Source organism: Symsagittifera roscoffensis, chromosome 7 (assembly GCF_963678635.1).
Source record: "Symsagittifera roscoffensis chromosome 7, txSymRosc1.1, whole genome shotgun sequence".
Taxonomy (NCBI): domain Eukaryota; kingdom Metazoa; phylum Xenacoelomorpha; order Acoela; family Convolutidae; genus Symsagittifera; species Symsagittifera roscoffensis.
In genome coordinates this window covers 45657048-45679060 of record NC_087068.1, presented here as the reverse complement: position 1 = coordinate 45679060, position 22013 = coordinate 45657048, and the positions used below count along the sequence as shown (strand labels likewise).

Below are 22013 nucleotides of genomic sequence, written 5' to 3'. Positions count from 1 at the left end.
CCACTCTCGGTGCTCTCTATCGGGAACCAGACATCACTTTTCAAACAATTTTAATCTAGCTCCATTTTTAATCCAATTTCTCGCAATTATGAGAAGCCTTACAGACTTGACGTCACTTTCATTTTGACGTCACTTTCATTTAATTTCTTGCGAATCAAATGCAGGTTCAGCTTGTCATCGGTGTACTTCTTGTTGCCGCGTTTAGAGACACTTTTTGGTGCACTGTAAGACCTAGAAATAAAGCTCTGTATCTGTTCTTCCACAATCTTTGTCAATGATTTCTTCTTCCGTTCGGTTTTCCGAGCAGGTGGTTTCCGCAGACAAGTGAATGGCAGAACAAGCAAACTAGCCCAATACTCACGATTTCCAGGTTCATCAACATCTGCTCCGTGGGTTTGGTAATTACCGAAGCAAACGCAACTCAAACACCTTTTGGTACAAACTTGAGCACTGGACATCTGTATTCCTTCTCAAATATTCCAAAATATCACAGAAGTCTGTAACTGACCTTGGAGCTGACTTGATGTGTCTCAGGTTACCTATTCAACGGTCGTTGAGTGGTGCATGGGGTCTGAGGTTGCCGTTCAAGGATACACAGACAAGCCTCCCGCACGTGTTGCATTGTTGCTTTCTGCTTCTCGATATGTGCCAGTCGGTCATATTTGGAAGTTTGACCTTGATTTTGAGCGGAAAAATCTATTATATATTTAAATGCGGGCTTCACTATCTCGCCACTTTTAAGCTTTTTCAACGTAATATTTTTGCATGTTTAAGCTATATCGTATATTGCAATGGTTAAGATTTTTTCGATTTTCCAGTTTGAATTCAGTGGTTATTCCACAGAGTTTAAAATTAGCAGCCCAGTAATGGGATGCTGTCAGGATTCACCAAAAGCTTGCGAATTTGGCCTCCATTTAAGAATGCTCAAATCCTTATAGTGTAAGAGATACGACGATTTACGTGATTTTTTTCAAAACGTTTCAGAAATCTATCTATCTATTATCTATCTATTATATATTTAAATGCGGGCTTCACTATCTCGCCATGTTTAAGCTTTTTCAACGTATTATTTTTGCATGTTTAAGCTATATCGTATATTGCAATAGTTAAGAATTTTTTTCGATTTTCCAATTTGATTTTTTTGTGGTTATTTTACCGAGTTTAAATTAAGCAGCCCAATATCGAATTAGGGGTTGCGAATTTGGCCTCCAATTTTGAATGCCCGAATCATTTTAGTTAACGAGATAAGACGATTTTTGAGATTTTTTCAAAAATTTTCAGAAATTTCAAATAACAAAATAATTTACAAAACTTGAAGTTCCCAACCCTGTAGTTGGGTGCTGTCGGAGTACTCTAGGGAGTTACAAATCTTGCCTCCAAATATGACTGTTCAAATCCTTGTAGTTTTCGAGATATGACGTTTTTTGTGATTTTTTTCAAAAAATTTTCAGAAAACTTATATTTATTTTTTTTTCGCAAAATATAAAATTCCCAACCGTGTAGTTGGGTCCTGTCAGAGTAATCTCAAAGATTGCGGATCTTGCTTCCAAATATGACTGCTCAATTCTTTGTAGTTTTCGAGATTTGACGTTTTTTGTGATTTTTTCAAAATTTTTCAGAAAACTTAAATTATTTAGTTTTTTTTTTAAATCTGAAATTCCCAAATCTGTATTTAGGTCCTGTCGGAGTACTCTCAAAGATTGCGAATCCTGCCTCCAAATCTGATTGCTCAATTCTTTGTAGTTTTCGAGATATGACGTTTTTTAGTGATTTTTTCAAAAATTTTCTGAAAACTTAAGTTATTATTAGTTTTTAAAAACCTGAAATTCCCAACCCTGCAGTTAGGTCCTGTCGGAGTACTCTCAAAGATTGCGAATCCTGCCTCCAAGTATGACTGCTCAATTCTTTGTAGCTTTCGAGATATGACGTTTTTTGTGATTTTTTCAAAATTTTTCAGAAAACTTAAATTATTATTAGTTTTTTTAAAAATCTGAAATTCCCAAATCTGTATTTAGGTCCTGTCGGAGTACTCTCAAAGATTGCGAATCCTGCCTCCAAATATGATTGCTCAATTCTTTGTAGTTTTCGAGATATGACGTTTTTTAGTGATTTTTTCAAGATTTTCAGAAAGTTTAAATTAATTATTTAAAATTTGAAATTCCCAACTCTGTAGTTCGGTGTTGTCAGGGTACTCTAAAGAGTTGCAAATCTTGCCACATGCGACTGCTAAACGCGACTGCTCAAATGCTTTTAGTTTCCGAGATGTGACGTTTTTCGATTTTTTTCAAAATTTTTCACAGAACTAATCTACAAAGAAATTCAAAAAAATTGAAACTACTAACTTGATGAAGATACAACCTTCTTTTCAGCGTACACCCAGGCGTCTCAAATCTTGCCTCCTAATATGAATGCTCAAATCCTTTCAGTTTCCGAGATAAGACGTTTTTTCAATTTTTTTTTCGGGAATCTTAGGTTTGAAAAATTTCACAAAATTTTGGATTCCTAACCCGATAGTAGGGTGCTCTCAGGGACTCTCAGTGGTTGCAAATCTGGCTTCCAAATTTCTCCAGAGGCCCATTAAGCTTTCGAGATGACGCTTTTAAAATAGGAATTTAAAAAAATTTAAAAGTTCAAATCAGAGTACACTTAAAGTTTGCAGATGTTGTTTCCAATATATGCGGTTTTTTTCATGAGTTGTCGAAATATTTCGAAGCACCGAAGGTGCGTTATTTGCTAGTTATATATTTAAATGCGGGCTTCACTATCTCGCCACGTTTAAGCTTTTTCAACGTAATATTTTTGCATGTTTAAGCTATATCGTATATTGCAATGGTTAAGATTTTTTCGATTTTCCAGTTTGAATTCAGTGGTTATTCCATAGTTTAAAATTAGCAGCCCAGTAATGGGATGCTGTCAGGATTCACCAAAAGGCTGCGAATTTGGCCTCCATTTAAGAATGCTCAAATCCTTATAGTGTAAGAGATACGACGATTTACGTGATTTTTTTCAAAACTTTTCTGAAAACTCAAATTCCAACATAATTTAGCAAACTTCCCCTAACCCTGTTGTTGGGTGCTGTCAGAGTACTTTCAAGGATTGCGAATTTTGCCTCCAAATGTGACGGCTCAAATCCTTGTAGTTTTCGAGATATGACGTTTTTTGTGATTTTTTCTAAAAATTTTCAAAAAATTTATTTTTTCAAAATTTGAAATTTCTTACCCTGTAGCAGGGTGCTGTCAGGGTACTTTCAGTGGTTGCTAATCTTGCCTCAAAATATGCATGCTCAAATCCTTGTAATTTTCGAGATATAACGTTTTTTGCGATTTTTTTCAAAGTTTTTTTTTACAAAACTTAAACGAAATTTTTTTCTTGAAAATTTGAAATTCCGAACCCTGTATTTGGGGGATATCAGAGTACTCTCCGGGGTTGCGAGAATTGCCTCTAATTATGACTGCCCGAATCTTTGTAGTTTTCGAGATATTATGTTTTTTGTGATTTTTTCGAAAAATTTTCAAAAAAAAAATAAATTAATTTTTTTTTCCAAATTCAAAATTCCTTAGCCTGTAGTTGGATGCTGTCAGGGTAATCTCAGGGATTGCCAATCTTGCCTTTAAATATGACTGCTCAAATCCTTGTAGTTTTAGTGATATGACGTTTTTGTAGTTTTTTTCAAAAAATTTTTAGAAAACTTGAACGAAATTTTTTTTCTTCAAAGTTTGAATTCCCCACCCTGTACCTGGGGGCTATCAGAACCCTCTCAGGGGTTACGAACCATGCCTCCAATTATGACTACTCAAATCTTTGTAGTTTTCCAGATCCGGCGTTTTAAGTGATTTTTTCAAAGTTTTTCAGAAAATTTAAAATGAATTTTTGTTTTAAACATTTGGAATTCCTAACCCTGTAGTTGGGTGCTCTTTCGGTATTCATAGAGGTTGCAAATATTGTCTCTGGATATCACTGCTCAAATCGTTGTAGTTTTCGAGATATGACGTTTTGCTATGATTTTTCAAAAATTTTCAGTAAATTTTTATTTAGAAAAATTCTTTAAGTTTAAATATCCCAAGCCTGTAATTGGGTGCTGCCAGGGTACTCCCAGGAGTTGTAAATCTTGCCCCAAAATATGACTACTCAAATATTTGTAGTTTTTGAGATATGACGTTTTCGAGATTTGACGGAAAATTGGAATTCAAAAAAGTTCAATAAATTTGAAATTACCAACCCTGTAATTGGCTGGTGTCAGAGTACATTAAAGCCTGCAGATCTGGTTTCCAATATATGCGGTTTTTCTTGAGTTGTCAAAAAGTCGAAACACCGGAGGTGCATAACACGCTAGTAATTTTTGAAAAAATTGAATCGACCCTGTCATGCTCAAATTTCTCGCGACAATTGATTTGATAGAGGAGACTCGAATCAGAATTGCGGGAAAGTCGATAAAAATCAGACTGGAGTAAAACTGCTGTTCGAAATTTTACTGAAATCAACAATTCGAGTAGAGCTGTCTTGTTCCTGACAAAGAGCATCGCAAAGTCTTACGAGAGTACCATCGCTGCGCGAGAGGAAATCCTGACTGGGCAGGCAGACGAGTGGAGCTGCCGAATGATTCAGAAAACTAAACTTCTTGATTCAAAACCACTTATAACAAAAAACGTCTAGAGTTGCTTTAATTTGATTATTTACCTAATTCTAGAGTCGCGTCACTATGTGAGTACTTAATATGTTTTCTTGAGTGCATTTTATGTGATTTTGTTGAGACAAGATGAGTTTTAGGTGGATCCATCTGAAATGGATCAAAGGTCCACGTCCAATAAAAACTGAAGGTATACTAGAGCTTCCAACCCTGTTCTTAATGGCGTTCGCGTAATTTAGGTATATAGAGACCTAGCCACGGGGACGTTCTTTTTTCTAGAGTGAGGGGGGATATTTTAGTAGTGGCTTTTAAGCTGTAACACGATTTTATAGTCTCATGTCTTACGCGAACCAAGTTGGCTCCGACTGTATGAGGTATAAAAGCACAAGAGACAGTGTCCCTGACCCTTGAGCCAATGATTATAGGGCCTACTCTTCTTAACCTCATATGTGACTTAAGCAGACGACTGTTGCAATAGCTCTTCCCTGCATCGCTCGCAATGGAAAGGCAGATTGATATCATCCTCTTGTGAAAAACACACCTGCACAGTCGATGTGATACCAATCATCGCAAAGATCACATTGAACCCACGGTGATCCTGATGGTTGTCCGCAGGTTGTCGACGCGCAACTTGCATTGGTTCCTCGAGACAAATGACTTCTCAGAGTAGGCATTGATCCCAGAGCGTGCAGATGTAATATTACTCCATCAGTTTCCTCGCCATCACACCAGAAACTAACTAATAACTTTATCACAACAATTAGGCTCTTTGAAGTCGGTAGTGCCGTTGCGTATCCATGTAGTCGCTTTTTTTCTGATTTTTATCGATCTTTTCAATATCGGTCTAAGGAATACCATTCCTGTGAGGCATATGTTAGTACAGGGAGAAAATATCCTATTTAAGCATTGAGTTTTGTTTCCGTGGTTGCTTTTTTTGGACGTGTTTCTCATCAAGCCCTTGAGAGATCTCCAGCCCTTGAGAGTTCGCCTGCTGCTGTTTTTGCTCCATGATTGTGTATAGTAATATGTGTGTTGTAATAAGTGTGTATAAGTGTTCCTTCTTCTTCCATTTCTCATTCTAGTCTGCATGATATTTAGAAAAAAAGAACGCTTCAATTGCAATATGATGACTAATATTAATAAGCAGGTGTAAGTCACACAACTTTTCTTGGTTATATATTTATTTACGAATTATTAAAATAATGGTTAAAGTTTCAACATCAAATAAATTTAAATTGTTTCCAAGTTGTTTTTCCATAGGTTGCCATAGAAGGATCTAAACAAAAAATAGAAAGAAAATATTCCTTAAATTTGAATTTCAGTCTTTTAAGTTAAACTGCTGTTGTATATGTTTGAATTTGCATTTTGAATTTGGTTCCAAGTGATAATTGATTTTCTGAATAAAAGACAATTTTCGATGTAATGACTGCTGAATCTTGCTTGAAAGTGTAGTTTTTTGTTCTCATCAATTGTATTTTTCCCGTACTTGATTTTTGTGTCTGCTGGTACTAGTTTATGTTTGATTTTCCATAGATGGCGAACTGTTTTTCAATCGAGAGTCAAGGAAACCGGAATTACCTTGTATTCCAGCTTAAGATCGGATGAAGAATCATTTTTTTTCCTGTCAAAGCATGTCTTTACTGCCCAACTGTTGTTTTTCTAGCGATATTTCTAGATTGGATGTCAAACTGCTTGATAGTTTTGCTGGGTAGTGCATATGGCTTATGATTAAAGCGTTCAGTAATTTTAATCGGTTTGTGATTGTCTGTGGTTTTTTTTATCGATTGTAGTGTTTTAATCCGGCAAGCCATTTTTCGGAATATATTTTTGACTTCTCTCTGAAAGGATAGAAATTGATCTAGAATTACCCCCAATTATTTTACTCCTGGCTTTTCTTCTATTTTGTTATCATCTAATATTATACTGAACTTTGAATTGTGGTTTCTGCTTTGATGTTTGTTTGCTAAATATCAACTCAGTTTTCTTTGTGGAGTTTTAGAGAATGTTTTGTGAAGTACAGAGAGAAATTCTGACAGGATTTTGCAGTAGCTGTAGAGCCTTTTTGATGTCGTTATCATCACAGAAAAGAAGTGTATCATCTGCCTATTGTACCACTTTGCAAGATCCAGTGAAATTGTTGTTCAAGTCATTTAAGTGAAGGTTGAAAATTAGGGGTCCCAAAATTGTACTTTGAGGTACGCCTTGGCGAAGTGAGATCCAATTGGATTCAGTGAATCCAATTGGATTCAGTAGATCCAATTGAATTCAGTTTTTCTAATTTACCATTTTTCTAATTGAATTTTTTTGTTTCAAGTTTGTTTAATAATTTTGTATATGAATAATGAGTTGACTTCTTGGATTCTTTTTTTATTTGATTCAAAACAATTAAAATTTAATTTTTCTCGAATATAAATGCCAGGGTGTCAGATAATTGATTAGTCGTTTTTCAAAAAAAGCTTTCTCTGCCTGTAATTTCTTCTCGTTAGCTGAATTGTCGAAATTTCAGTATGTGTAATGCTGGTGGTTGTTAGCGATGGATTTGGATTACCAAGACCGGCTCATGCGGCAGCATTATGGAGGTTCTTCTGTTGGATCATCTCAGAGCGTAGGTTTCAATTTATTGGTCGAAAATTTCATGATTAATTTTTTTGTTTTAACCTAGAAGCCTTTACTTCTCTTGGTTGAAATATAACTTGAGACGTAACATTTTAGCCCATCAAATGTGTCAGCCCCTTTAAGCTAGCATCACCTTCAAAAGAAAAATTAGCTGACAGGTTGGTCAATTTCAGATAGATAGAAGTAAAAGTTAGGTAGAAGTGTTTATTAAACAAATCTCCTAAGCTTCTATTACGCTTCTATTTTTTTAGTAAGTTTATTAGATTTTATTAGGTTTGTCCCACTCAGAACAAACGCTAGATGGGCACTAAATTTTGGCAGTCCAAATGACAAGAACAAACCATCGGCTCCACCGCCGAAGAAAAGCAAAGATCTGTGTCCCGACTCGACCAAAGGTCAGTTTCGCTTCCTACTATTTGTTGGCAAGTTGCTTTGTAATCCTATTTTCAATATTTTTGTAGACCATTATGCGTATTCGTGTCTACTGACCAATGAGTTGCTTGGTCATGACATATCAGATATAAAATACCAAGATCTGTCGCAAAGTGAACGGAGAGCTTTGGTGCCGGTCAGGACAAATCCAAACCAGAATCTTCTGCAATTCCAGACAACCAACCGCGTACCGGGCACTGAAAATTTGGATCCTTCAGCACCTGACTACAGTCTATCGCCTATAAACAAAGCAAGGTAATTACATTGTTGTAGACCGCCAAGTCTCTGATTGATTCGGGCTTCCCGTGCTTTTAAATACATAAGATGCTTTTAGTTTTTAAGTTAGTTAAGAATAATTTTAAGTTCGAGAGTTTAAGTTTAAATTATTTAATGAATACGCTCTCAAAGTAGTCGCAAAGAATCGAGACAAGGAAAGAAATGAAATTCATATCTTTCTTGTCTCGATTCAGATTGGTTTATACAGTTTCTGAATACGCGGTTGTCTAAATACTGCTACGAAACCGGCCCTATCTAACCTGTGCACGGACTGTGGCATGAAGGAAGGGCCCATTTTAATTCCCTCCTTTTTTTTACAAATAGCTGTAGCGTCAAGGTATCATGGATCTGTAGCGTAGAGGTAGGGAAGAAGACCCGCATCAAAATAAGAGGGCTCGATTCTGGGCAGGGTCAGATGTTTTTAATGAATTTATCGTATACTAGTTGAAATGCGTCCGCTCTATAAATTGAGGCATGTTAGTTGGTATATTTCTTTTTTTTTCAAATTGACTGGTACTGTCAGTGCGTCATAATTGGCTTGCGTCACTTATCAATTACATAGAATCATAATTGCGTGCTTCTTTTAAGAAATTTCGTAGACTCAAAGTTAACTCATTCAGTTTTTCCTCGTTATCGGTCAAATTTTTGCTTGTGTATGCGAAGTGCATCGGTCATATATCTGCTTGTGTATGCGCGCCTCTGTGTTCAAATTGGAATTGCTATTTTATTAGGCTGCATTTTATTCACCAACTGGGTATTTTGTGTTTGTTGTGGTTTAATCCCTGTGACTCTTACTTATTGTAATTATTTGATTTTCGATATTACGGCGTTCTCAACTCGGTTTCTATATACATGTCGATGTCATTAAATCTTGTCAAAATTATACTGAGTTTCTGCTCCCGTCTGACAAGACGTTTTACCCAATGTCAACAAAGTTTTTGGTTGCTGGTTTATCCCAGACAAGGTTGAATAATCTGATGTTTCAGTAATTGCCCTCTTCTCTCCCTTTTTGTAGTAAATCGACGCTTTCGCGCATGGTGTTTTATTGAATAATATTTTGATCAATACGTCCCATGCCTTTATTGTTTGTTTGTGTAACCGTCAATCGGGTGCGTTGCTTCAGATGCCTTTAATAACCAAACTCACTCATTGGGTTTACGGCTGGAATATAGTTTTTCGGTCTGCTCTATCTCTTATCAAAGTTGCGGAGAAAGTTCGTTTGATGTTCAAGACCCATTACCTAGTTCGAATACAATGGGAAGACTTTATTACATTGATTGTGCTGTTGCGGTAAATTATTCTACTTTCTGGGTCCATGTATCGGACATGAGTACCCATAGTACGACTTGAAACTTTCGCCGATACTTTTTCTGCGCAGAAAGATATATTAGCAAACTTGACTTCTATCTTAGCGCATTGATGATTATATAGAATACCCCCTGCTTTTTGGTGTGAAGCCCTCATGGTGCTTTTTCATATGTTAAAATTTAGAGGTTTCCCTGGTCAGCTGTCAAGTTTCAGCATTAAGAAACAACTCTGTTTCTCTATATTGCGCAAGACGTTTTGGTTCGTCAAAAATTCCCACGTGAAAAACATTTCTAATTGATTGTGAATTGCTTCTAATTTTGTAAAACCTTCGAAGTTTTCTGTTTTTGAAAATTTTGCTCTATGCAATATATGAAACACTGATCGATGTTTTGTTTTATTTACCACAATGCCCTGTAACTCCTGTTGTCCTCTGAGAACTTCCACTGCAAAGGATTTTGTGAACCTTGTTTCCCATATCTGTTCCCATTGCGTCGCGTTCCTCCCCATTCCTTCAGTGACGATTGCAGCTAATCTCTAGAAAATCTGTCCGTTCTTCACCTGCCCGTTGTATGCAACTCGCTAGCCTTCCACGGGAGACCACTGTTTTTTCACTGTAGTTCCTTTGAAAGTTTTTTGGGTCGAATCATAGCTCATTCTAGTAGCCTCTTAAGCGAAATAATGCCTCTTAAGTCTTAATGCGAAATAATGCGGTTGTTCATCAATTTCGGTTCCACTTAGATACAATTTCAGTTTCGTAGATCTGCAAAAAGCTCAAAATGAGTTAAAAAGATTTCAAGTCGTGCGAACCGGTAAATGCCTCCGGTAATAACATCCTGCCGGTAACCATAATGAACTTGCCGTTGACCCGGTAGCCATACTTATTTCTCACACAACTTACTTATTAATCAGTTATCTCTGTAATTGAAGTTTTGGCTAGGTTTTGCCCGCTAATTTTGGCTAAGATAACGTTGTTTTAGGTCCCTCCAACTGTAGTCTGTTCGTTGTTAAATTCAGTAAAGAGAAGTTTTTCTAAACAGTAATTCAGTTTTTCACCTCGGTTTATAACGACTTTCAATTGAAATTGCTCCAATTATTATTTTTTGAGTTTTCTGATGACTTACTTGATACGATAAGCAATTCACGACTAGTTAGTCATAAACATTCCGTATCGATCATTTTACTGGTTATTTTCCTCCAATCCTGAGACATGCATAAACGATTTTTGATCAGTTGGAATTTTTTCCTGATTCTTGTTTTTATCTGTAGCTACTGTAGTAGATCACCAAGTCTTTTTGAGCCGGGCTTTCTGTAATTTGAGCCGGGCTTGAATTAAATAAAAAAAACTTAAGTTAACTTGATAAATTGAAGTTTGATTTATTCAATAAATCGCTCTGAAACTAGGCGCACTGAATAATTTGATTACAATTTGTAATTGCTATTTTATCAGGCTGAATAATATTCAATAACTGGGTGTTTCATAAGTTATTTTGTGGTGTTCCCGGGTTAACACGTTTTCCTCTTAGTTATCGTAATTGTTTGACTATCGAGATTACGGCTTTCGTACCTCGGTTTCTATATTACTATCATTCAATCTTGACAAAATTCTACCGAGTTTTTGCTTCCGTCTGACAAGACGTTTGTCAAACAGGTTATGGTTGCTGATTTAGTTCAGACGAGCTTGAATAATCTGATGTCGTAAATATGGCTTGAATAAGTCCAACTAGTTCAAATTATGAAACTTTAGCTTCTTAACAACATCAATTACGTTACAGTTTTCCTGGTTGTAAATTATCAATTGTCAATGAACAAATTTAGGACACTTATTTAGGCCGTGTTTTTTGTATTTTTTAAGGAAAAACTCGAAAAAAACTATCACGCTCGAATGTTTTTTTTTGCAGTTTGATTTTTGAATTTTACGCTTGCGAGAGCAAGGTTCTTGTTTTTTTAACCAATTCAATTTCAATTCAATGCCAAAAAGAAGACCATATAAGCGCTTCAATAACGAAAGTGCAAATAGGGCGAAGAACTTGAATGACTTCTTCGAAAGTAGGTTTTTATTTTTAAATTTTCGAGCGGAACAAAGTTTTCTCCATTTAGGCTAGTTTAATGGAAAATGTTTTGGAAAAAGGTTCTTGAAACTGAAAGGACTTTAACTCTATATTTATCTGTTCGAAAGTTGTCGGCCGTGTTTATGCCGTGTTTTTTGTATTTTTTAAGGAAAAAGTCGAAAAAACTATCACGCTCGAATGTTTTTTTTTGCAGTTTGACTTTTGAATTTTACGCTTGCGAGAGCAAGATTCTTGTTTTTTTAACCAATTCAATTTCAATTCAATGCCAAAAAGAAGACCATATACGCTCTTCAATAACGAAAGTGCAAATAGGGCGAAGAACTTGAATGACTTCTTCGAAAGTGGGTTTTTTTTTAATTCTCGAGCGGAACAAAGTTTTCTCCTTTTAAGGCTAGTTTAATGGAAAATGTTTTGGTTAAAGGTTCTTGAAACTGAAAGGACTTTAACTCGATGTTTATCTGTTCGAAAGTTGTCGGTTTCCACTATGTTATGGACATTTCCAACTTTTTTTTATTTTTCTCAACAGTAGAATTCCCCCTTCCCCACCCCTTAGTAACCTACCGAAGAATGCCTTCCCCAAGCATGTTTTATTTCCAAAAATTGCGTATAAAAATATGAATTTTATACATTTCATACAAACGCGTAAAATATAGTAATTTAATTCTGAAATTATTTATACAGTTTTTTATAGGTGACAAAATCAGTTGAATCGCCGTTTTTTATGTTCTGATTATTTAATCTTGAAAGTAAGTTGGTTGATATAATTTTCTCTTCAAATTTATCTTGACAAAAGTTCGTATTTTCTCCACCCTAAATCGATTTTGTGACGGTCAAGGCGGGGATATTGTACGGTTCATCCATTTTTTCTTTATAAAAGAGCAATTATTTTAGTCAAAACCTTCTCATGTCTCCTCGTAAAGCAGTTCGCAAAATCTGCAAGCAACCTTTCAAAGTGCTCGACGCTCCGCAGCTGCAGGACGATTTCTATCTTAACTTAGTTGATTGGTCTTCACAGAACTTCTTAGCAGTTGGACTGGGATCCTGTACATACCTGTGGGACGCAACTTCATCAAATGCTAGTATAATGGTCCTACATTTTATATGAAAAATCTATTTTCAATACTCACTTGAATAATTGTTTTAGGTTACAAAGTTGTGCGATTTGGCGTCTGAGGATGACGCAGTTACTTCAGTCAGCTGGGCCGATCGGGTATGTGGAGCCTTCAGTATTCTAATGTTCACACAACCTTAGCTTGTGTTGTAGTGTGATGCAAAGTTTTCCCAATTCAAGTCGAAAATTTGTTGGAGTTGGGGAATTTTAAACAGCTATCTTCTATCTATGTATTTTCTATTGTTTAACCGCAACGCCAAGTGCTCCGTGGACGCCATGTTTAAGCTAGAGACGCCATGTTATTAGTGTTGATTTACTACTTGATTTTGTTTTTTAACCAACCTTGACTTCGTATGTTTTCGTTTGTTTTTTTTTCGCCTAAAAACTGAATTCTTTCAAGATAAACATGGTGTTTTAAGCTCTCTTTCGGATTGGGCAAAATGCAAAAAATCTTAGAATATAATTTATAGTTTATTTTTCATGACAATAATTTTGTTTTCAGTTCTACGGGAGTTTACTCGGCTCAATTGCCGCTCGATACTTGTTTTTAACTTTTCATTTAACGCCATTGATTGTCTTTCTGGGCTTTTTTCACAAGTTTTCGAATTCGGTTTTTCGAAGTGGTGTTTCGACTTGGTGGCTCTCCTGCCTGTCTGCTAACTTGCAATGCTTTTTTTATGTGGTATCGCAAGTAGTGTAAATTCATGTTGATTTCTGATCAATTTCATGGAAACAATGTCAAAGTCTAGTCGCCCATTGTTTAGTGTAGTTTGTTTGGAATCTGTAGGTCGCGTGATTGATTCTGGGTGGTGCCTGATATTTTTGTTTTTATTTGTGTTTCCACTTCTTGAGCAATTGAAATTTTCTTGCTTAATTATGCGGATTGCAAGTCCGCCTCTGTGTTAGTGTCGTTTTAAAGAGCAATGAACGTAGTGAAGACTCTTTTATAGGTCTTGCTGATTTTTTTTCGTGTTCTAGTTTCGAAAATGGAATTTAGTTTTCAGATTTCACCGAAATAATAATTTTACTTATTGATTCAGTTTTCTCATATTGGGTTACTTTTATCGAACCATTTCCAAATATAAATTTTTCTAGAAATTCAAAAAATTTTCAGGTTATCTGTTTTTTTTTAATTCGAAAGTTTTCTTTTTTTGTTTACTTGAGTTAATTTGCTCTATTCCAACTGTCTGTTGGCTATGTTTTCAAATTTTTGGTTTGAGGATTCATTTTGTGCTTAATCTTAGGTTTATCAGTTCACAGATGGTTCAGGTATAACGTCTCAGGCAATATGTAAGATATTTGTATATAGCTAGATGACCAGTGAGACCTTCTTCGTAACTTCCTCTATAAATTTAGTTTTCCAATTTTCTTAGGCTGCATATTTATCTGGTTTAAGTACTGAGTTCAAGCTTCAACTTTTGGATAGTTTTATGCGTAACAACCGAGCATATTTTTTTCCCTGTCAATTCTTTTTCCGCTTCAATATTTTCGTCTGAAATTCTGTCGGCTTAGCTTCCGAAGTTGATAAAATTCTAAGTATGAGCTGTTTAAAATCGTAAAGGTTTTGTCGATGAACGTAGTTATATAGGTCGCGATGATTTTTTTTGCTCTAAATTTGTTAAGGCTCAAATTTACCTTTTAGTGGTTTGACTTTTGATTTCTTTTGAAGTTGATTTCATTTGCTTTGTTAAAAGAAGGGAAAACTCTACTATCGAACAGAACAGCGAAAGTTAAAAGTTCACGAAAAACGTGATCGACCTCTATTTTCGAAAATGGAGTTTAATTTTCATATTTCAGCGAAATAAAAGATTTACCTATTGATCCATTTTTCTCAGATTGGGATAATTTAATCGAAAAAGTGCCAATCATAAACTGCTTTCAAAGATTTTTAAGGGTATCTAATTTTTTCTTTGAAGTTCAGAAGTTGAGATTTTCAAAAATTCAGTCAAGTTTTTTTTCTGTTTAATTACGTTCATTGACTCTTTTCCAACTGCCTGTTGGCTATGTTTATTTTTTGAGCTGATTTGCTTTCGTCTCATGTCTTTAGACTTTCCTGACACTCCTATTTGTCAAAAAGTAATCTTTTAATATCTGAAAAAAGTCTTGAATCCGGCGAACAATTTTTTTTCTGAATTTCCTTTTTTTTGTACTCAAGAAGTGTTCTTTCATCCATCTGCTCAGTAAGCTTTTTGCTAATCAGTTTTTTAGCTTTTGATTTTCTGAAATTTGAAGTGTTTCAATTGTTGCTAGAGCGCATCATTTGAAAACAGAGCGCATTTTTTCCGCGATAAATGATTTTAACTGATTGAAAATCTTTGAAATAACTGATTTCACCTTTTCAAAATGATTTTTTTTCACTTGGGTTGTTCTTATTCTAAAAAACTGCTTTTGAAGCATAGTTGCTAATCATGGATTCTCCTGATATCTATTATCAGTTCAATTTTGCAAGAACTTGAATTATCGCACAATTATTTCACTGATTGGATTAATATTTTCACTGATTGATTTCTCAAATTGGATTAAGATTATCAAAAAAATGCCAATCATAATTTGTTCTAGAAATTCAAAGAGCTTTATGGGCATGTATTTTTTTTGAATTTCGAAATTTGTGAATTTTTCAAAAAAAAGTGTTTATTTTGTTATGTATACTTGGCGTTCATTGACTCTTTTCCAACTGTCTGTTGGCTCTGTTTTGTTTTTACAGTCACTAACATTGTACTAATTTTGTTATAAGGCTATCGAATTTAAGGGTACTCGAATCGCGATCGGAACTAGGAGAGCATTGGTTCAAATTTGGGACGTCTCAACTCAAAAAAGGATCTATGAATTATCTGGCCATGCAGCGCGTGTAGCGTCTCTGGCATGGAATGGAGATCTAATCTCGAGTGGATCCAGAGACAGGAGTATCCTACATCGGGACATCAGGCATCCCCGGGTGGTACCAGACCGGGAGCTGAAGGGACACAAACAGGAAGTGTGTGGGTTGAAATGGTCGCCCGATAAACAACTCTTGGCTTCAGGCGGAAACGACAATAAGGCCAGTTGTGAAATATTACAGCTTTGATTGATTACTGAATTCCAGATACAAAAGAAAACCAAAACATATAGCAGAGACATAATTGAAATGGACAATCATTAAACAGACCTAGCTAAGAGTCTTTGATAGTTGATGGAGTTGCACAGCGATAATAGCGTTATTTCATTTTATTTCTCTTGCGACACTTGACTTTTTTTTAAAGTTCATTTTATGTTCAGCTTTTTGTATGGGACAACAGAAGCAATACATACTTGCAGCAATACACAGACCACATAGCAGCCGTCAAGGCCATCGCCTGGTCGCCTCATCAACACGGCCTGCTAGCCTCAGGCGGAGGAACAGCAGATAGATGTATCAGATTCTGGAACACCCTAACCCAGCAGCCTCTGAACAGTATCGACACGGGTAGTCAAGTGTGTAATCTTTCATGGGCTAAATACACAAGTGAACTGGTCAGCACGCATGGATACAGTCAGAATCAAATTTTGATCTGGAAGTACCCCTCCATGCAGCAAGTGGTCAAGTTGACTGGTCATACTTTCAGAGTGCTCTATCTGGTTAGTTTTGTTTCATGTTATTTTTTGAGGTAAAAGACAGATTGAGAAGATGCGTTTTTCTACAGCTGAGTCAATTATTTGATAAAGGGCACATGCACCTGATAATGAAATCAGAGCAAATGAATTTTTTCTTAGTTTAATCGGATGAAACAATGTATTCAACCATAAGCGGCATTCTTTATCAAGAATCATTGGAAAAAAAGAAGACAGCATTTAGGTCGTGTGTTTTTTTTTAGGAAAATTCAAGAAATTAGATCTCACTCAAATGTGATTGTTTTGCGGTTTGACTTATGATTTCTTTTTAAGTGCAATTCAAGTTCATTTGCTAAAAGGAAAGCAAACTTCGCTCTCCAATTGCGAATATGCAAATATCGCAAAAGATACGTGAGTGACTTTCGAGGTGGAATGAAATTTTCTGTGTTAAAGAACGAAATGATTTTCCTATTATATAGGTTGTGTGTTTTTAGGATTTTTAGTGTTCGTTTTTAGTGATTTTTAGTGTTCGTTTTTATTCGATTTTTAGTGTTCGTTTTTATTCAGGAAAAAGTCATGAAATGTTTTAATAACAGCAGAAATGAATGATTCATATTAATGAATTTATGGGTGATCTAAGGTATATATGCATTTCAAGTTCAATTAAAGTTCATTAAAAGTCAGGCAAAATTCGCGCTCCAACTACGAACTGATTCTACGCATTGATTGTTTTCTCAATTTGGGTTTCTTTCAAGAAAATTTAAGAAAGTGCGAATCATAGACAGTTCTCGAAATTCAAAGAGCTTTAATCTGAGATGTTTTTTTCTTCGACAATTGTTATATGATCAAAAATTAACTTTTTTAAAGAGTAATGAACGTAGTGAAGACTCTTATATAGCTCTTGCTGAGTTTTTTTTTTAGGAAAAGTCTTAAGTCTCCAATAATCACAGATGTGCATTCATACATATTGATGCATTTATGAATGCACTTAGGTATATATGCACTTTTTGAGTTCAATTGAAGTTCATCTGCTGAAAGTGATTGAAAAAGCACTTCAAATACGAACGGGGAATAAGCGCTAATAAACGTGAAAGATTACTAGTTGACAAAAGTGGAATTCAATTTTTAGATTTCCAGCGCAGAAAAAATTTACCTATTGATCCAGTTTTCTCTAGTTGGGTTCATGTTTTCAAAAAGCGCCAATCATAAATTGTTCTAGGAATTCAAAGAGCTCAAAGGGCATCTTTTTTTTCCTTTGAAATTTGAAAGTTGAGGTTTTTTCAAGAAAGTCAGTTTTTTATGTTTACTTGCGTTCATTACTCTTCTCCAATCTTCGATTGGCTATGTTCGATATCCTTGTCCCTTTACACTTTTCATCTCTCTTTTGACTATGTTCTTTTGATCCAGTTATTAAACCCGAAATTGGGTTAGTTTGATGAAAAAAATGTCAATCATAAAAGACTCGAAAAGCTTCAAGATCATGTATCTTTTTTGTTTACAACTAACTCAAGATGAACTTTTTCAAAAAATTCTGTCTTTGTAAAATATAGCCAACAGGAAGTCTGAAACAGTTTGAGAAAACCAAAAAAAACAGAGGAACTAGTTTTTTAACAAATCGAACCATTAATACTGTTGCTGTCCTTGACTTGGAATTATTAATAGGCTGTTTCTCCCGATGGCGAATCAATCGTAACTGGCGCAGGCGATGAGACACTTCGATTCTGGAATGTTTTCAGCAAATCAAGAGCAGAAAATGTAAGTCTGCTTTTAAGCTGTTGCTTTAGGTTTGTAACTCAACACTTTTGCAATTTGATTTCGATCGATATAAAATGCTTACTAAAAACACATTTTTGCAATTTCATTTCGATCGCGATAATAGGCGTACTAATTTCAGCAACTAATTTTAAAAAATCTAAAATGTTGGTGTCGAATGCGTCTTTGAAAAAAAAATGAGGTTCCTTTGAGACAGAAAATATGTTTTACCCCTCCTTCGACTGTGATTGTGGAAATAGATCTAATTGATTAAAATTCTATATAATCCGTTAAAAATTAACAATTAGATACTCATCGAGATGGTTTTGTTTTAGGATTCACATTCAGTGCTAAATTTGTTCACCCAAATCAGATAGAAACATTCGCATCTGGACTAGGCGAATCATTAGACGTATAGGAATTGACTCCACTGAGCCTGTGGGAAGTTTGCCATGCCGGACGGGAAAAAAGGAATTTAAAAAGCTGATGTTGACCTAAGAACTTTGCGACATCTTCGTAGAAGCACTGTGGCAACTTTTAGTGTGTATTTGTTTGCGAGTTGCATGTTGACTAAACTGAATTGGAAGCTAACGCGTGTTTCAGAAACCTATAACGTGTCGTTTTTGCTCTTGTGAAATCATTATCTTAATAATGTTCAAATGTCTTTATGTATGCAGATGTCTTATTAACATGATATTTTCATCAAATAGAAGTGTATTCTCTCATTAGCTTGAGTTTTAATTGATTTAATGGATCTCTTTAAATTTTTTGTCATATTGCAACAATTGAGTGGCGTTAGTTGCTTTCAAGATCATATATGCTTAACCGTTGGTTAAGTTTTTTCAATAGGTCGATAGTAGTTTGTAAATGCTGTTGATAGGAAAAAGAAGTTTTTTGAAGAGATCTGTATTTATAGATAATAGATTTTTATTGTATATTGGACTCATAGTGTTTGCTTTGTTTTAGTGTCCCTATTGCTATTCTATTCTCCACTCATTTTCTCATGAAACGGTGAAACTTTGAAATTCATTTCAAGCGATGCTATTTTCTTTTTGAAATTTGTCTTGTATGTTTAACAGTCAATGAACGTAGTTCAGACTCTTATGTAAGTGGCGATGATTTTTTTTCAGGACAAATCCTAAAATTAGTTCAGTCTCAAATTTACTTTTTCGCGGTTTGACTTTTGCTTTTTTAAAGTTCGTTTAATTTCCTTTGTAAAAAGGAAGGCAAACTTCACTTTCGAACAGCAAAAGTATACACGTCACGAAAAACGTGATCGTCTTCTACTTTCGAAAGTGGAATTTAATTTTCAGATTTCCGAGCGTAATGAAAATTTTGTTTTTTGATCCAGTTTTCTCAAATTGGGTTAATTTTATCAAAAAATTGGCCAATCATAAATTGTTCTAGAAATTCAAACTGTTTTAAGGGCATCTAATTTTTTCTTGGAAATTCGGAAGTTGAGATTTCAAAAATTAAGTCAAGTGTTTTTTCTGTCTAATTGCGTTCATTGACTTTTTTCCAACTTTCTGTTGGCTATTTTTTTATTGAAGAGCTAAATTAGAAAAGATTTAAACTGATTTTCTATAAGTTAACAAAGTTTTGAGTACAAAAAATCCGCAGCTTAATTCAAGTTTTTGAGGAATGTTTTTAATTTAAGATAATAGACGTACTTGACTGGAAGGGATTTGGACTGTTCGCAGTTCACACAGCCAATAAAGCTTCTAATTTTTTCTCGCCAACTAGGGACTTCTTAGAACTTCTTTGAGTTACGAAAATTAATCTGATCGACGCTCAAGTATAGTGAAAGATTGATGCTTTTTTTGGAAAATCAGCTCCTGTTAGCGTAAGTATTGAACTCGATTTAACTGATTGCATTCTTTTTCAACGAAACGAACATTTTCAACGTCGAAAACTGAATTAAATAATGATAACTGATTTTTTTCTAACGGGTTCTTAAGTCTTAATTCCAGTTACATGTTTCGCTTCAAGGGTTCTGTTGAATTTGAAAATGGGGCGTCGAAATAAAAGTTCGAATGCAATCGCATGGTTTTCAAAAGAAGAATTTCAAAGCAATTTATACACATATAAGAGCAATTGTATTGTAATTGGGACCATGTTCGTGGCCCAAATGTTGTAGAGCTTCGTGTAAGGCTTAACGGATTGTGTGGACGAGGTAAAGTTCTGCAGTTAGAACTAATCTCGGTTTGAACTATTTTAGCTGTTCACTTTTTTGGATTATTAGTCTTACAAACGATCAATTGAATCACCCTTAATATTATATTTGTTTTCGGTTTCCTGCTTTCCGAAAAAATCCATTTAATTACGTACTTATGCTCTTGTAATGACAGTAGGAGCATTTCACTGCGTTTCGTTAAAACTTGTTTTTCTGATGAGGGTTGAAAATTGATTTATTGGCTTTCTGAGAGTCGGTTTATTTATGTCGACTTACTTCTGTTATTTTTTAGAAGTTTTTCATGCTTCAATTATACGTATCTGTCGTCATAGCTGAGCACTTCTTAATTGACATTAAATTGAAATATGTACGTCTTTCACAAATTATTAGAGTTTGTTATATGCGCTATTTTTAACTGCTTATTTTTGACTGGATTTTTTTTGGGAAAGTAATCTTTGATAGGAGCATAAGGTTTTGGGTATATTTTCATTTCAATTTTTTTTAAATTGGGAAAATGAAGAAAGTATTGTTTTTTGAGATATTTCAGTTCTGTGTCGCAAGTTTAGCGAACCTCTGCTCCGCGTCTATGACATAGAGCTTGCTCACCAGAAGAAGTGTTATCAAATTGGAATGCACATCAAAAAAATGTGGGTTCAAATTGAGCGGCATAGTTCAATGCTAAAATTAAATAAATTCAAGGTACAAGACTTGAAACATGCTATAAGAATTGCAAAAGAACTAAAAAGATCAGATTTAATAAACTTTGATTTCAGCGTGAAGTTATCAGAAAAACTTCATTGCATTACGCAAGCTGAAACTAAATTATCGCATTCGAGCCAAAAGCGAGGTAAGATAAATATAGATGATCTTTTTTTCAGGACGTTACTTTCTAATTTAAGTGTTCTATCAAAGCGTGAAATTGCAGGTATTGTTTTTTAACACTGGCGAAAGCAAGTGTATTGTAATCGGGAACTTGTAAACAATTTTTCTTCTAAATCTCTCCTGCTGCTATTTGCTTTATTATTGAAGCTCAAAAACTTACAGGTTCGTGACCATTTGGCCTAGAGGTAACACCGTTGCGTTTGCACCATAAGGTCAGGGGTTTGAGTCCCTGCCCGACCTTGTTTTTTTTTGCAATTGAAATAACGGTAGAAATCGAATTGTCGGACTTTTGTTTGTCTGCTCAAGTTAAGTCGACTTAGTTTCCCCGGTATGGATTTTGGTTGTGCTGTAAGCAACTTTCATTGTAGTTGCAAGTGCAAGTGTTCTTCAATGTAGGTTCATGGGGGACTTAATGTTTTTTTTTTCAAATAAAATTAGTTATTTTTTGCTAATAACTATGCGTACTGATGTCTGCACTACAAATGTCGGCTTGGCTGGCACATCACGGATTTTGCGTGTGCTGTAGGGAATTTTCATTTTAACTAGAAGAGCAAGTCTTGTTCATGTAGTTTCAATGGGAATTGAAATTTTTTCAAATATTTTTTTTGTGTCTGCTCAAAATTGTCGGCTGAGTTGTTTTTATCGCGATTGTTATAGTTCTAGAAGCAACAATCTTTGAAGCTGCAAAGTCATTTTTATTAAACTTAGTTTCAGGGTGACTTGAAATTGAAAAAAGATTATAAAATGATTTTGTTTCCGGCTCATTTTGTGTCTGCTCAAACATTGTCAGCTTTATTTTTTTTTCGAAAGCTCCGTGCTGTTGCTAATTTATTATTCAAAAGTCTAGCATCTTTGCCTAAAATGAAATTCTATGGAGAAATTCTATGGAGAAATATGAGTATTCTATTATCTGTGCGCAAATTTACAAAACTCCATTTGGCCAGGCTATAGTAAATTTTGATGCTGCCGATTAGCAAGTGTCACTAAAATGGAACATACATTACACAAACATTGGGGCAAGATTTCTCCCCTTCACCTGTCACTTTTTATTTGTAAATTTTTAAAAATAATTTTGAAATAAAGTTACACTTCCGAAAGCCAATAATTTTTCCACTTTTTGCAAAATCTAAGATTTTGGTTTCAACTGATAGCCCATAGACTGGGCAGTGAAAAGCTTAGCTGCACAAGCGCCTACGCCGT

The 22013-nt window shown here is 35.0% G+C and overlaps 1 protein-coding gene across 1 annotated transcript in view; it reads left to right on the top strand.

Moving 5' to 3' along the window:
- The window catches only part of LOC134851724 (fizzy-related protein homolog), a 213096-nt gene extending 194158 nt beyond the window's left edge, over positions 1-18938 (top strand). The window contains exons 2-11 of the mRNA XM_063867944.1: positions 7133-7232; positions 7340-7401; positions 7517-7638; positions 7705-7930; positions 12220-12403; positions 12473-12538; positions 15189-15476; positions 15695-16033; positions 17669-17761; positions 18094-18938. Coding sequence (XP_063724014.1) covers positions 7161-7232; positions 7340-7401; positions 7517-7638; positions 7705-7930; positions 12220-12403; positions 12473-12538; positions 15189-15476; positions 15695-16033; positions 17669-17761; positions 18094-18135 — 1494 coding nt within the window. The 5' untranslated portion in view covers positions 7133-7160 and the 3' untranslated portion in view covers positions 18136-18938. The remainder of the gene's footprint in view (positions 1-7132; positions 7233-7339; positions 7402-7516; positions 7639-7704; positions 7931-12219; positions 12404-12472; positions 12539-15188; positions 15477-15694; positions 16034-17668; positions 17762-18093) is intronic.
- The last annotated feature ends 3075 nt before the right edge of the window (positions 18939-22013 follow it).